This window comes from Athene noctua, chromosome 15 (assembly GCF_965140245.1).
Source record: "Athene noctua chromosome 15, bAthNoc1.hap1.1, whole genome shotgun sequence".
In the NCBI taxonomy this organism is placed as follows: Eukaryota; Metazoa; Chordata; class Aves; order Strigiformes; family Strigidae; genus Athene; species Athene noctua.
In genome coordinates this window covers 17,359,361-17,375,117 of record NC_134051.1, presented here as the reverse complement: position 1 = coordinate 17,375,117, position 15,757 = coordinate 17,359,361, and the positions used below count along the sequence as shown (strand labels likewise).

The 15,757-nt window shown below is 36.6% G+C and overlaps 1 protein-coding gene across 37 annotated transcripts in view; it reads left to right on the top strand.

Moving 5' to 3' along the window:
- The window catches only part of RBFOX1 (RNA binding fox-1 homolog 1), a 957,841-nt gene that overhangs the window by 853,374 nt on the left and 88,710 nt on the right, over nucleotides 1–15,757 (top strand). For 32 of the 37 annotated variants that reach the window (XM_074918958.1, XM_074918956.1, XM_074918963.1 and 29 more), the window contains 4 exons: nucleotides 56–109; nucleotides 5,824–5,916; nucleotides 7,632–7,692; nucleotides 13,638–13,691. In XM_074918958.1, coding sequence (XP_074775059.1) covers nucleotides 56–109; nucleotides 5,824–5,916; nucleotides 7,632–7,692; nucleotides 13,638–13,691 — 262 coding nt within the window. The remainder of the gene's footprint in view (nucleotides 1–55; nucleotides 110–5,823; nucleotides 5,917–7,631; nucleotides 7,693–13,637; nucleotides 13,692–15,757) is intronic. The other 5 variants (XM_074918994.1, XM_074918967.1, XM_074918983.1 and 2 more) reach the window with 2 other exon arrangements.

Sequence of the window (15,757 nt, the reverse complement as noted above, 5' to 3'; positions counted from 1 at the left end):
TATATAAGTGTTGAATTTAATCTTATTTTCATGTAACTTTTCTGTTTCTTTGCAGCAATTTGGTAAAATCTTAGATGTTGAAATTATTTTTAATGAGCGAGGCTCAAAGGTAAGCAGTTTAATTCACCCGTGGAATTTTTAAAATTTTGTTTAAAATATTTATACGAGTAAAAGGAAACAACTGCACTGCTGTAAAAAAATAACATCTGAAATTCCATGTTAGTGAAAATATCTTCTGAACTGTCATTCAGTTTCCGAAGCAGCATGAAAATCATTGGACTCATTTAATATCTTTTAAAGGGGGTAATTTTAGCTACTCCAAACTGTCATTTCTTTTATGGGAACGTTGATTTTTGCTGTCTTTATTTTTCAATGGTAATTATATTTTTTATTTTATGAGTCCATACTTACAGATATTTGTAGGCAGGTTTGCATTACTACAGGTATTTTTTCCCCTATTGAAATGAAAGATGATAATGATACCTAATAACTATCCTCTTTAGTAATTAGCTGAGGATTCCAGATTGTATCAAAGTGCAGATGTTTTCCTCTTTAGTTAAAGCTTCAGTACACCAACCCTTTGAAAACAATCTATTTTTACATTTATTTGATTAAAAGAGTTCTTATTGTATTGCAAACATTTTTTTTTTCCTGAAAATTACTTTGCCTTAAATGCATACTTCCATTTATTCAATATTTAAGATAAAATGGCTATGATGACATTAGCATCATTACCCGGTGCAAAACTCTAGCCCAGTAAGCTCCACCTATGGTATCAGTTGCATTATAACAGTTGATGTGTATGTCATATGCATGATAGATATCTTTTTCCTTTTCCTGCCGTGTCAGACACACTTGAATGTTTATCCACCAATGTTTCGGTCTTCCTGTAACTCTCATATATGATTTATTATTAGTGATGGAAGTTTTTTGCTGTTATAGACCTACTGTAATCTGTCACGGTTTAAGAATCAGATATATCATAAATCTCTTTTAACTCGGATATGGTTTATTTCTGATAATTTTTTTCCCTTAATGTGTTTGTATTTATATTCTAAGCGTAAAGCCATCACCTTTTCTCTTTTTTAAAAAAAAATAAAAAATAGAATAGCTGAAATTTCCTGATTTATACTCCAAAATCATTCTGATATTCATTAATTAGTACCCTTGCCTGCTAGCCCAAACCCAATTGGAACATTCACCACTTTTTCAGTAAACAACTACAATTTACGGAATTCGATGGCTTGGAATCCCCTACTCCGGCTGAAATATATTATTATTAAATACAATAGTGTTTGCAAAAGATGTTGATAGTCCACAACCTGCTCCTGCTGGATAGGATCATAAGTTTCCAAAGACATCCCACACTGCCGCCTTCGATTGGTTTTGTGAAGATGGAGTAGAACTGAGTGCACATGTCGTGGTGGTGGTGGTTTACACGTTTGTTTAGCCTTTGAATCTTACACCTGTAGAACTTTTAACCACCACATATGCATCAGAGTGCATGAGTATAAGGCTTTGTTCAAGTATTTGGGGAACGGGGTGATGAGGTAGCTCTGAATTGAGTTTTTTTAGTAGTGATCTTGGCAGTAGTGCAAACGCCCCAGTGCCTTCTGCTAAAAACAAGCTCCTAGACAAGGTTTACACAAGGAAGAGGTTTTCCTAGGCGGGATTGTAATGTCACTATCTCGGTTACAGAGTTCGTGTTAGAGACTGTAAAACCTTTTCTTATTTAATGCTTCTACACTATCCAGTGCTGTGTTGGTGCATCCAAGCTGGCTCTGAGTAAGCTGCTGAAGTGACTTAAAGCAGTTCTGTGATGCATCTCACCGCTTCCGTATGCTGCTTCTCATCTTGTTCAGGGTTGTTTCAAGTATAGTTATGTAGTATTTTGATTTGCAGAAGTAACTTTAGATTCTCTCAATGAAATAAAAAAATTTTTTTAAAAAAAAAACAACAACAAAAAAACAGGATTAGTAATAAGAGGACCATCTTTTTTTTTTTTTTTTTTAATTTGTTTGTTTGTTTTTTGGTTTTAATCTGATCATTTCATGTCCATTCTGTAGGATATAAGATGCACCAGATTAAAGTCCCATTCCTGGCAGTGCTTATCTATGTTTTCATAAAATCCCACTGAAACTGAAAGGACTACTAAGTGGTCTCAAACTGAGTACAGGTAAAAAAGTTTGCAGGATCAAATTCAAATCTGTTTCTAGCTGCAGTTTGGCATAAAAGAATTGCTAGCATTTTTTTTTGTTTGTTTGTTTCTGTTTTTGTTTATTTGTTTTGTTTTGTTTTGTTTTTTCCAGTAATTAATGTTTTAAAAGATTTTTGCAAAACCAACAGAAGCTCATTTTCATGCTATAATAGTTAATAAAAATGGAATTGTGTATTCAAAAGACATAATGCTGCAGCACCACCATAAAGTATAAAATAATTTTCCAGAAGGGAATCTCTCCGTAAAAGAAACCCTAAAATAATACAAGTTTCATACTACAAATTCGTGTTTGTTTGGAGGCGTAATAATAATTAAGATAACTTTGCTACTATTGTATGGCAACAGTGATGACTTTTGAAACTCTTCTTTTTATAAGAATTGCAAGAATTTCAGTATTGTTTTGGTGTAGATCTTTCTTACAACCTGTGTTAAATAAACGAGGCTTTGCCTTTGCCAATTCTTGAAGCTGTTGAGTAAAGTAACACTACAGACTTCTAGTAACTTACCTTTCTCTGCGTTTACCAGTCATCTTGGAAGGACAATTTGAAATCTAGCTTCCATTACTGTGCATATTTTAACACTGCTCTGCTGTTTTAACCTTGAAGATCTCCATGGAGCTGCGAATGGCTTTTGGTTTGGGCACAATTGCAAGGCTGCAAAGATACAGGAACATCAACAAGTACCATTTTTTTTTTTTTTTGCTGTTGTAAATTAATGCTCTATGCAGCTATATACTACATATATACATTCATAAATCTGTATATATGTATTTTTATATATCTAGTATATATTATATTAACATATTTCTTCAGACAAGAAGAGCTCTAAAGCACCTCCCAAATGAAAACAAAACCTTCTCGCGTACTAACTCGGCTATTATTAAATCATCGGGTAAGACTTCAAAAATAAAATACAGAAATATACATTCCCAATTAATAGAATACATAGTACGCTAAGCTGAAGTAGCTGTTGAATCAGCTGCATATAAAATGAATGTTAACATGTTTGTGCGGTTATTTGAATGCGTGATGAACGAATCTATGTTCTGTGATTGAGTTTCTATGGCAGGCAGGTAAAGTTAAAGATTTGCATAAATTATAAGAGCATAATTTAAATACTGTTAATTATGAGAATAAATACAACATAAGAAGTTAAAAAATTACAATGAGTATTCTTTTCAGAACCTTTGAAGTCCCTGTTTCATCTTGGCTTGTGGCTCCACTCTATATCTTTTTCTAATTTTTTACTATAATTAGGTTTTTATCTTTCTCTTTAGTTGTCTGAAAAAAAAGATAAAATTAACTGGTAGTACTGTGAGCTGGGAAGGCTGATTCAAAATTTTGACTAAACAACTCCCACCAAATGTTTGCGATTCTAGGAAAGGGCAGTTGTTCAGCAATGAGGAGAGAGAGGGGAGAATTTCCACCAGAATCGGGGAAAATTATGCTGCTGCGTGGAGCCAGGCTCATTGGATCGATGGTTTCAGTGCTGCTTTCTGCTGTGAAATTTTCTTAATGGCATCTTCAATTATGAGCTTTTTTTTTTTCCACAGAGCTTTTACGAGACAGGAGGAAGCAGTTGAAGAAGAAATAAAAGTTTAAAGTTGACGATGGCTTTAGGTATAAGAAAAGCCTGTGCAGGCATCTAAAACGTAGGGATTAGTACTGAGGAGGGGGATTTATTTTCTCTCAACACTCCTGGTGCTTTGGGGAATAGAGACTTACATCCTCAGTGTCTTGTGACAAGCGAGGTCGTGGCTTTGTGCTAAAATTGTGGAGAGTAGAGTGTAGAAAATGTGTGGAATCAGGTGTTTTGAGAATGGCCTCAGATGGAAGTGGAACTGCTGATAGAGCACTTCTGAGCTAAGGCTTCAGTGTGGCTTTAAAAGGAAAAAAAAAAAAAAAGGGCAACACAATATGTTTAAGCTACTTTGAAGAGAATGGAACATAAACTGCTACTGAATATAAACGTCATATTCTGTGTTATAAACAGTCATAAATAAATGTGTCCTTTGAGCGGGTAAAATAACTCCAATAAGCTGTATAATAATCCTGATAGTTCCTTAACTTTTCTAGTCGATTGTCAGTCAATTAGTTTCATATTTGTCAATTAGTTTTGTTAATCGATTAGTTTCGTATTTGTCAATTAGTTTTGTTAATCGATTAGTTTCATATTTGGTCTCCTCTTTGCATAAAATGTGTAAATAAATGTGTAAATATCTTCCCTTTTTTTCCTTTTTTTTTAATTCTTTTTTTTTTTTTTTTTTTTTTTTAATCAGTCACTACGTACATAACAGGTAGAAGTGCAGAGAGTAAGTGGGTGAATACTGACCACAAAACGTAGCGAATGGACTGGAGACTGAGGAGACATGATGCTTGTGAGGAACAGAACAGAGGAAAGCTTTAACTCATAGTTCAAACTAAAGTAACAGTAAAGAAAAAGCTTGTAGTAAGACTTCAAATACACACAGCAGTGCCTCTGTAGAAAACTTGCAGATGTTCCTTGTTCTGAAACACCAAGGATGTAGAAGCTTATTTGTTCGGATAACTTTGGGAAAGCATGCAAAGGCATTGTAGTGCTAATGTGGAAATTACTTCAAAGGGTTGGTGTATGTTTCTAAAATGTTTTTTTTGATGTCTGATTTTTTTTTTTTCCCCAAAAATATATTTGCCATTGTAAACTGTTTAATAAGCACAATAAAAATGATGATAGTAGGATTGGAAATGTTTGTGTAGCCTAATATTATAAAGCATTTGTCATAAACAGAATTTCGTATTTGTTGAGTAGTTTCCTGTCCCACTAACATGGGATTCTGGAGTTCTACCAGTTGCATGTTCAAGAGTAATATCCATAAATAGTAAACGAAGCAGTTAAACTTATTCAAAACGTTTGCATTTTTATTCCTTTATCAGAGTTTCTTTCTCTATTCACATCATGTGATTTTATTTGATCTGTTAATACAAGAAATTTTATACTTTGTTCTAAAAGTACTTTTGTTTTGTTGGTGGTTTTCTTTTCCTTTTTTTTTTTTTTTTTTTTTTTCTGTTATAAAAAAATAAGTAAAGGCTGTATAGTTTGACAAAAGTTTAAGTTACCCTAGTGTTGCATGGGAACAATGTTTCTTATGATCACAACAGCATGATTAAGTAGGCAATGTTTTAGAGTATATTGACATTCAGTGTTGAATTTTGTGCACATGTTTTTTATTTCGTTGAGGTATCTGCATGTCATTAAAATGTGGTTCATTTTCTTTTCTCATTAGTTCATTTTTTTCTATGTGAAGACACTGTAATTTATTTTAATTTCATTTTCTTATTGTTAGATTTATTTTCCTCTGTAGTGACATGTAGAAAGGTATTTTTGGTATCCTTCTTTGAATTTCTCAGGGTATTATCTAACTGATGACAGAAAAAATTTGTTCACATTTGTCGCTTATTTATTGCACATCTCAATACAATTATAATTTTTCTAATTTGCATGTTACAGAACTGAAGCAAGGACAAGAAAATATTAAATTAAAGAGAGAGAACATAAGCAAACAAGTGGTCATTGACTGAAATAATAATGTGCATGTTGTTTTCCCCCCTTCTCCCTCCTGCATGCAGGGATTTGGTTTCGTAACTTTCGAAAATAGTGCTGATGCGGACAGGGCGAGGGAGAAATTACACGGCACCGTGGTAGAGGGCCGTAAAATCGAGGTGCATGTTCAAAATATTTTCCTTTTCATCTTTTTTATAAATGTCTGCTTCACTCTCATTTGTTGTTTCAGATGCATCATTGGTGTCTTCTGTGTGCTCCCCTTTCCCCTTCCCATTGTTTATATATATATTTATATATAAAGAGAGAGAATCTGGCCTTACTTGGGTTTTTTATTATTATTTCTTTTGTAATTATTATTATTATTATCATTATTGCTGAAAGGTGGATGACAGAATTGAAAAAAAAAAAAAAAAAGAAAGCTTTAATATTTTGAAGTTATTATTTTGGATGTTTTGTAAATCAATGGGTGCAGTAGATTCCAAAAACCAGCCAACAAATAAAAGAAAAAAAAAAATTAAAAATTGAGAACAACAACAACAACAAAAAAAAAAAGTGTGACAGACAAAACAAAAACAAACAAAAGGTTGGGTTTTTTTTGTTTTGTTTTGTTTTTTTTTTTGGTTTTTTTTGTTTTTTTTTTTCCTGCAGGGTTGATGCGGGATCCACAGTGGCTCTTAAAAAAATTCACATTGGGAAAGAAGCATCCAAAAGATGGACAAGAAAATGAAACAAAGCCAGACTAGAGGCTGAGCAATTTTAACATTTAATTTTTAACGAAACCATCAGGCTGCTTTGGCTGGATGGTCTGAGCCATTCCTATCGATTAAAAAAAAACCAACACAAATGCCTTTTAGTACCACTGGATCCCCTTCAATACTGCCTCAGTCGTATTTGTTAGAATAAAAAAATACCAATTGAAAATGCTGTCGTCTTTTGAGTAAGATGTTGCATATTTTGCCTTTTCATTTTCCCCCTTCGACGGTAGCGCTTAGGGCCCTCACCAAACTCTCAGTAACCATGGTAACTGTATACATACCCATGCTGGCGATGGTGCTGAATGGTAAGTGGAGAAGTCCATCTGCCGTTTCACGTATTTAGCGCTGATATACCACGTGAATTTTTTTGACTTGTTGTATTAAGTTTTCTTGATGCTACATTTTTTTCTATATTGGTACGCCTGTAATTGAGTGTACGTTTTAAGCAAGCCTGGGAGGCACTGATTGGATTGAGGATATGACTTCGTGCACATCTTACTCAGATTGTTAACTCCATATTGTGTTAAATAATGCACCCTCTTTTTATCCTTTTGTTAGCTGTGATTTTAAAGCTTGAATGATTTTGTTAATTCTTGCAATGAAAAAGGCTCTTGTTCCAAGTGTTGAATGCTAGATGTTGCTTTTCCAATGGTACTTCTCTTCTAAAGGGTTATGTTGCACACTGCTAAAATTCGTTTGTCCCTTTTTTTGACATTTTCTTTGTTTCCTTGTACCTTGTCTCTTTCCCTTCTACTCCACTGCATGTTCCTTCATATAATCTTTTTTTCTGTTTTGAGTATTTATTGTATCAGTGTTATCATGGAATACAAGCATGCTCTTAAGTCTTAAATTATGCAGTACCTTTTAATTTGCTTTTAATGTCTTTTTATTAAAGTTTAAATGATATGATGTTGCTTTATTGAAATGATTTGTAAGTTAAAATGGTTATGAAAGTAAATGTAATTATAAATAGTATGATTTTGTTATGCACCTGTTGCCTTCTATAAATTAAATTGCATTTTATTTTTACATGACTAATAGCAGTAATAATGCATGCATCTAATAGTAACGTGGTCCCTCCCTGTAACCCTTTCTAATCCAGTGTTCTATGTGCTTAGGTAAATAATGCAACAGCACGTGTAATGACAAATAAAAAGACCGTCAACCCTTACACGAATGGTAAGTGCATGAGATCTCAATGCTTTGGTTGAATGTCCATGCATGTGAAATCTCACTCTTCTGCTTAATGGGTGGACTCTTCTACTCATGAAGTATCATACTCTGCATCTCCTGCATCTCCTTGGGCTCAGGCTTTGTCCAGCAACCTAAAACACGATAGGGCTGGGCATAAATTCTCTGTGTAGAGTTCAGCTAATTCACAGCCATGTGGGCATAGCATGCATCATTTTGCCTGGTTGGAATCTGAGTGTTTAACCACAGTGGCTTTTGTATATGAAAATATACCTGATAGGAAAGCATTATTCTTTTCTAGCTTTGTGCAGTGTTAATGTTGCGATGAATGAACTAATCGGAGGATTCAGTTGTGCTTGGATGATGGAGGTAGGCAGACCTGTAAGAAGAACGTCTCTGTCAGACATGAGATACTTCTTACTACCAAGACATGCATTGAATCAAAGATAATTTTCTGTGTCATCCTTCCACGATTTGTTAGAAGGAAAGGGCAAACTGTAATTGGGTGCTGCTTCCAGCTTTATTTCCCTGGAAAAATCTAAATTCGAGGCTATCTCAAAAAATTCATTCTAACATTGACCTAAGTCGGGATAACGTTGTACATTAATGATAGAAAAATAATCCGTAGATATTTGAGGGGTTTAGAAGCCATACATTTTAGAAACGGTTCCTCTGGCAGTGTTTGATCATGCGGTTGGGTTGTTTGCATTTGCTTGTTCAGAAAAGTCTAACAAGTTCCTAACTCAACATCAAACAATAACACATCATTTGAAGTTAGTTGCAGTTGCCTCTTCCAGTTTTACTAGACTGTGTAGTTAAAATTATTTGGGTTTCAATTTAATTTATTTTTTCCATGCAGTAGGAAGCAGGTGAAATCTGCATGTCCATCAGTAAGGCTTTCCGCAGGTAGATTAGACTCTTTTCCATTCTGAAATACATCTTATTTTCTTTATCCGAGGTCTCATTAGTGCGGTTTTACTAAAACCCAGGGCAAACACTGGCTTTATTTTTTAATGGAAGAGTCATAAATTTTTCCTGCCACAGTAAAAATAAAATACAGTGTTGGTTTTCATTTGACGTGTGATAATTGAGCTATTAAAATGATCTAGAGAAGAATCTAAAAATTCCTCATGCTTTCTCAGAAATTGTTTTCTTCCTCATTTTGTATGTAAATGTGGAACTTGGCAAATGATGCAGAGGGGAAAATCTCCTTCATTTTTTCTGGCTTTAAGAACGTCTCAGTGAATCTAGCAAAACAGCCAGAAAGGTGGACTCTGGATCACATAACGAGATTTTGTTGCAATAAGGGGCTAAATTAACGTTATGGATATGTTACTACGAACTTTATATACTGTCATGATAAAAGGATAAAAGTAGTTTTGATATAAATTATGATGTAGATCTTGCATTCGTATTATTCTAAGGCTCTAAAACTGTTTATTAGAAAATAAGATGTTACATATCAGCACATCCACTGCTGAGAGAAGGGAATGCTGGAAACGGAGATGGGATATTTTTAGGAATCTGTGTTTTAGAGGAGGTTCACCTCTGTGTCCTGCACTGCAGGGTTACTTAGTTCATACATTATCATTTATTAATATCCAAAACCAGAATGATGAAAATCTGCTGTTGAGTGTTTCCCATTTGAAGTGTTTTGTCTGTCATTTTCCATCCTGTTCCATCTGGGCTAGATCTCGCCAGAAGTATGAAAAATCCTGTTCGGTGCATAAAAATTAGCATTTATGTTTGTGAATCTACACATCCAGGATGTTGCACGTAGGATATTCTTTCGCACACCTTTTGATGGGTGTCCACCAGACAAACTCTGGTTGCAGTTCATACATTTATTTTTTTTTTTTTAACTTTTTTTAAATGTCTGAGCTTCCCTAAAGTAAACACACAAGGAGAATCGTGTTCTTCTTGCATAATCATTACAAGTGACAAGAAATGAACCATAGACGTGGAAGGTGCTTCATGTAGTTTAATCAGTGCTTGTAATATCAGTCATCCTGATAGTGTATGATTCTAGTTCTTTAGTGTTTTGTCAGGAATTAACCAGTGCTATCGCTGATTACTAAAGATTATTGTTGTCTAAAGTAAAGGTCTCATCTTTTAAATAGAATATAAGTCTAGTTTTTCTGTGTTCTTCCATGACCATATTAACCTTCCCGAGATGCTTCTGACACAGAGAGCCAGAAACATTTTGTTTGCACGCACCTCTCTCTTCAGAACCACTTATTTTGTCATTTGTGGCTTTGTTTTTCAAAGAGCATGTGGTCACTGCTGCTGTTGGCAGTTACTCAGAATTTATTTGGGGCGCATGTTGGATTGTATGAAAACATCAGGCACTAATATTTATTGGAAATTAAAAATAAGATACATGTTGCTTTATCAGACTTTCCTGAATGCTGCTAGTCGTTTGATAACAAAGATCATGCTGTTAATATGATTGCAAAATGCAAAAGTCAGTAGATTTGAAAGCACAAAACCCTAGACTTTTTCTTTGATATATGCAGCTTCATGCAAATAAGTGGCTTGCTTTCGTGTCCTAGATGGTTTTTGAAATAAGTACTCTTGCCAGTGACTTCTGATGATTCCCAAAATGAGCAGCTAATAAATTCTCAGTTGCTAGGAGAGCTTTTCCTGTGCAAGTTTGTTATCAGACGGGATGATTTTGATGGCTCACCTCATGTGCTTTGGAGATAGAACTGCCTCTTTTTTTTTTTTTTTTTTTTTTTTTTTTTTCCCCAAATAAATTCAGTGTCAGGAGTTCTGCTTGTTGGCAAAAATATTCCAGAGACATTTTTAGATGTTCCAACCTATCCTGTTCACAGTTATATTTCCTTCTGATGCCCATATTGCAATTCAGGATGCTCACCCAAGTGATGTAGGGAATAAAGAATTATGTGCAAGTAGATTCAGAGAACTGCAGCGATGAAAGAAGAACATGAAACAGAGATCAGTGGAGCGATAAATGTGTTTTCAAGTTTATACTTGTGGTGCCTTGAATTTGAGCTTTCTGTTGATGTGAACTTAGATTCAGAATCACAGGTAGTGGCTATTACCACAGTTAAATTCCCCCCACACTCCCCTTTGCTCCCCGTTCTGTAGGCAAACGGGAGGAAAGCAAACGGTGTTGCAGAGCTTTCCTGCCTAAGCATTCCTCTGGCCATGGGTGCCTGCCTGGCCTGTGGAGTAAAAATAATCCCCTCTGCATTGCTGTGCTCCAGGTTCTACCAAAGCTTGTTACGCTGTGCAGTATGGCTATTTCCTTCCCTTTAGTACGTTTAACGTGTATTTCTTTGCGTGACTGTACAGGGTGAGGTTCTGGGGCAGACAGAGGGATTGTTTTTTCTTTGTTTGGTTTTTAAGTTTGGAGGTTTTATAGCTTCAACTTGAGCAGGAGCCTCGTATTGTGACAGTAAGAAAAATGCACAAAGTGACACCCACTGCAGAGAATTTGCCTCCTCCAGCTGTTGAAGTAGGGTTACCTGGCAGCTGCTCGCTTGGAGACATCAACTACTATCCCACTTGGTTAACCCACACAGCTATGGGCCAGCACATTGCTGCCTGACAAGACAAAGTTAAGTTTAATTGCTGTTATTTTTCACGATGAATGAAGTATTTCCTGTATAAGCTTCAAAAAGTTTGATGAGACGGCCCATCACTGTGAGAGAGGTAAGGAACTGGAATAGGAGGATGGCTTTCAGCTTTGAGGAGCAATCTGTGTCTTCCAGGATTTTTTTCTTCCTCTCAGACAAATTGTGGCACCGTTAGCGTAACTTAGAAGCTGAGAGGTGTCTATTGGCTTCTTTGACAAGCAAAAGCTGACAGATAGGAAATTCAGTCCAGTCGTTCATTCTGGATGGTGTTGATCAGTGGTCTTTCGAGGAAGTAATGAATTTAAAATATTAAATATTCCCTAAACTACAAAAAGGGAAGATTTTTACCGAAAGTCTCAAAATTTGGATGATTTTTCTATCACACAAAATTTGGCTAAGAGTATTTGCTATGGCATGACATTCCTACGTATAATCCCGTAGAATGTAAAATCGAAGGGTCAGGTCGAAAGCCTGTGATATTTTCAGGAGGAAAATTATTTTAACCCCTCTCACTTGGCCATTTTTCAGTTTCCGTAATTGTCTTTTAGGTACGTATAGCAACTGCCATTAGCTCTGAAGAGCAGAATGCACGAAATGCTGCTCTTTACTCTTAACTTACTAATGAGTTGTGTTTCAAAAACACCGCTCACCTCTGTTACTGAATTATTGGGAAATAGTTACTGTGCATCGGATGGAGATAGCGGTATTTTTAAAGGATAGGAATAGTTTTGTGTTATTGTTGAGATTATTTTTCGTATTGCACTTTTTCAGTCTTCTAATGCGTTACGGTTTTATGGTCGTCTGCTGTGCTTTTGCGTTACATGATATGGCCAAGGCAGAAACAAGCCTCAATACAGTTTGCATTTAAATTCTTCTAATCTTGGCTCTTCTGATTTTGAAAAGCCTTGTTGTCCATGTCTTGACTGTGTATCGTTTCTAGCAGCGTAGTTGTAGGATGTACATAAAGTACCATAGTTCTTGAGTTTAAAAGATGCTTTTTCTCAGGTTTTTGCTCTATTCCCATTTACAAATAGTGCTTCCAGTCCTCTGTTTCAAATGTGCTTTTGGAAAAACCCTGATTTTTCAGTCCCTGTAGTACAACTAATTGTTCAAATGCTTTAAAAAAAAAAAAAAAATATATATCTATATATATATCTATATATATATATATATATATATAAGTGGGGGGATGTTCTGTGAATTTTGTAGTTATCACTCCCAGTGGATCCACCTTCAGCTGAGCAAACCACAATGATAACCAGCACTTCACCACAGCTGAGAAGGCTAATGAAGCTTTTTCTCCTGCTGTTCTCTTACCCCTTCCCCTTCAGCTTTGTTGTCTTTAGCATCACATATGCTTTGAGACAGGCCCTGCTTCTGCAGCGAGCCTGCGCACTCCAGGCTTACCTGGAAATTCCACATCGGGTGTAAGGATGTGAGAGCAATTATTAGGAGTTTGGGCAGAACACACGGTACAGAATATCTCCTGGCTCTCTGCTTTGGTTTCATGCCACCTGTGGAAGGACAGCGATCATTTCAGACAAAGGCAGAGGCTGCATTTGTACCACTTAAGAGCTTTGCAGAATGTGACTGCAGCATTTTCTTACAGGCCAGCTACTCTATAGCAATACGCTCTCAGCATTTATGGGCTGTAAACGCAGGCGGTAGTCGTTTTTGGGACGTGCCTGCGATTGTCCTGCTTCAGTGTAGACAGTCCGGTGAACAAATGCAGATGAAAAAAAGTCTCTAGTCTTTGACCGGGTTCCCACAGTACACAAATCTCTTCAGTGGCACAACAGACATTTCCGTGCGGTGGCTCTGCTTTCATTTTGCCCAGAGTAGAATCAAAATGCTCAGATTATTTGGTTGCCTTGTAACCTACGCTAACGCATGCTTATCAGAAATATTTATGTCCAGCAAGTGAACTGCTTTGGCCTCTCTGGCTTGTAACCAGAGAGTTAAAGCAACGAAAAAAGAACTGATCTACTCTGGTACTACATGATACAGGGATACCTGAACTACTTCTGACTTAATTCCATGACTTGAGGGAGTAAGTCCATGGCAACTGTGCCCTGCAGCCAAGGTAGTTCACCGGATAATTTATTCCAGTACTACATGTCCAAAGGATGCCTCGTTTCATTACTTATTTCCATACTTTAGAGTCTGATATTAAAGATGTGTTCGAAGATGCCTGTACATCTTTCATTAAAATGACCTTTTCTGAAGCCTTTTTCTCTGTGTATCTCTATACAAAATTAAAATTTAAAACTAATTTTTATTAATTTTACTAATTGCACTATTAACTCAGTTATGTTTTTATGTTTGCTGCAGGCTGGAAATTAAATCCAGTTGTTGGTGCAGTTTATAGTCCAGAATTCTATGCAGGTAAGGACTATGCTTTAGTTGTCCATGCCATATTTTATTTTTAATATTCTTTAAAACATGCAAAAGTACGGAATGTATGTTTGGAGTGAGGTTTGGTTTCTTTGATTCACGTTATCTGCAAGTCATTTACAGGTTGGTGATGCAGGATTTTAACAATTATGTGGGTATACTAAAGTTTATACAGAAGATATATGAATACCTTTTTATTGGAAAGTAGATAGTAGAACATGAAACATACTGTAATATCCCAGTTTTACAAGAGATTTTATTAATATTTTATTTTATTTTAGTTATATTTTATCTTTCAGTGCCGTCACTTTCCTCTAGGAATTATTAAAGCCTAGTGAGCAACAGAAATAATCAAACTATAAAGATATATTTTATGCATATGTATGTACATAGACATAAGTATAGAACATCTGCGTTCATAATTTTTTCTTGAACTTTTTTCTTTAAACTTTATATTTTTTCAGTTTCTTAAAATTTTTATATTTAGAATCCATATTATCTCTTGAGTCTTCACTAAAATGGAATTCTGGTTACAATTTAGAGTCAATGAGATTGAGTCTTTCTCTATTTGAACTCTGTCATGGTTAGCAAGAGTTTTCTAAATATGCTTTAGCAATGGTATTGAAAACAAGCATGGTTGTACTCCAAAACCCATTTGATTTCAGAGGAATTTGAATCCCATCCGTAAATATAATCACTAGAAAGTAAAAAAAAAAGCCTTTTTTTTTTTTTTTTTTTTTTTTATTTTGAAAGCTAATAATTTACATCTAGGACAGATGTAATCACTGTAACTGCAAATGTTTTTAACCTGTTATAAAGTTGCCTTCCTTTCTTAGGTTCACAGTCATATATGAGTCTTCTGTGACTTTCATGGGAAACTCTGGGAATGTTTTAGCTTTCCATTTGGATTTTTTTTTTTTAGTTGTCTGGGTGGGTGTATGCTGGACATAAATACCTAATCATGTTTTAAAAAATCCCAAAAGTATTTATTCCTTGTCACACACTTAGGTAATTGAAAATAAAGAGGTAATTGCAAAATACATTCTCTACAGTAAGTGAAGAACAGATACAGAGTTATAGAATGATAGAATGGTTTGGGTTGGAAGGACCTGAAAGATCATCCAGTTCCGCCCCCCTGCCATGGGCAGGGCCACCTTCCACCAGCCCAGGTTGCCCAAAGCCCCGTCCAACCTGGCCTGGAACCCTTCCAGGGAGGGGGCAGCCACAGCTGCTCTGGGCAGCCTGTGCCAGGGCCTCACCCCCCTCACAGGGCAGAATTTCTCCCTTACATCTCATCTAAATCTCCCCTCTTTCAGTTTAAATCCATGACCCCTCATCCTATCCCTACACCCCCTGATGACGAGTCCCTCCCGCCGTTCCTGCAGCCCCTTTCAGCCCTGGGAGGCCGCTCTAAGGTCTCCCCGGAGCCTTCTCTCCTCCAGCTGAACCCCCCAACTCTCTCAGCCTGTCCTCACAGGGGGGGCTCCAGCCCCCCTGATCATCTCTGTGGCCTCCTCTGGACCCACTCGAGCAGGTCCGTGTCCTTCTTATGTTGGTGCCCCAGAGCTGGACCCAGCACCTCAGAGGGGGCTCAGGAGAGGGGAGCAGAGGGGGAGAATCCCCCCCTCACCCTGCTGCCCACCCTGCTCTGGGTGCAGCCCAGCACAAGGGTGGCCCTTTCAAGTTCCTCAGATGGTCCCAAACCTGCTCTTCTCCTACAGTGGGCAGTTCATTCTCCCAGTCCCCATCTTTTCCTTCCGCCCCTTGGGTGATGCAGCTGGAGCACTTGCCGGTGAAGACTGAGGCAAAAAAGTCATCGAGTACCTCAGCCTTCTCCTTATTCCAGGTGATCCAGTCTCCCTTTCCCTTCCAGAGAGGGCCCACATTTTCCCTAGTCTTCCGTTATCACTTCCTTTTATATTAGGAAAGCTTTTTCCCCAGATTAAGCATGGAGAGAGATTGTTTGCCCACGGAAGCTGAGGAACCTCCACTCAGAGAGATGAATTCAAGCCTCCACCAGACAAAGCTAAAAAACTTTTGTTAGTTCAAGGGACTTC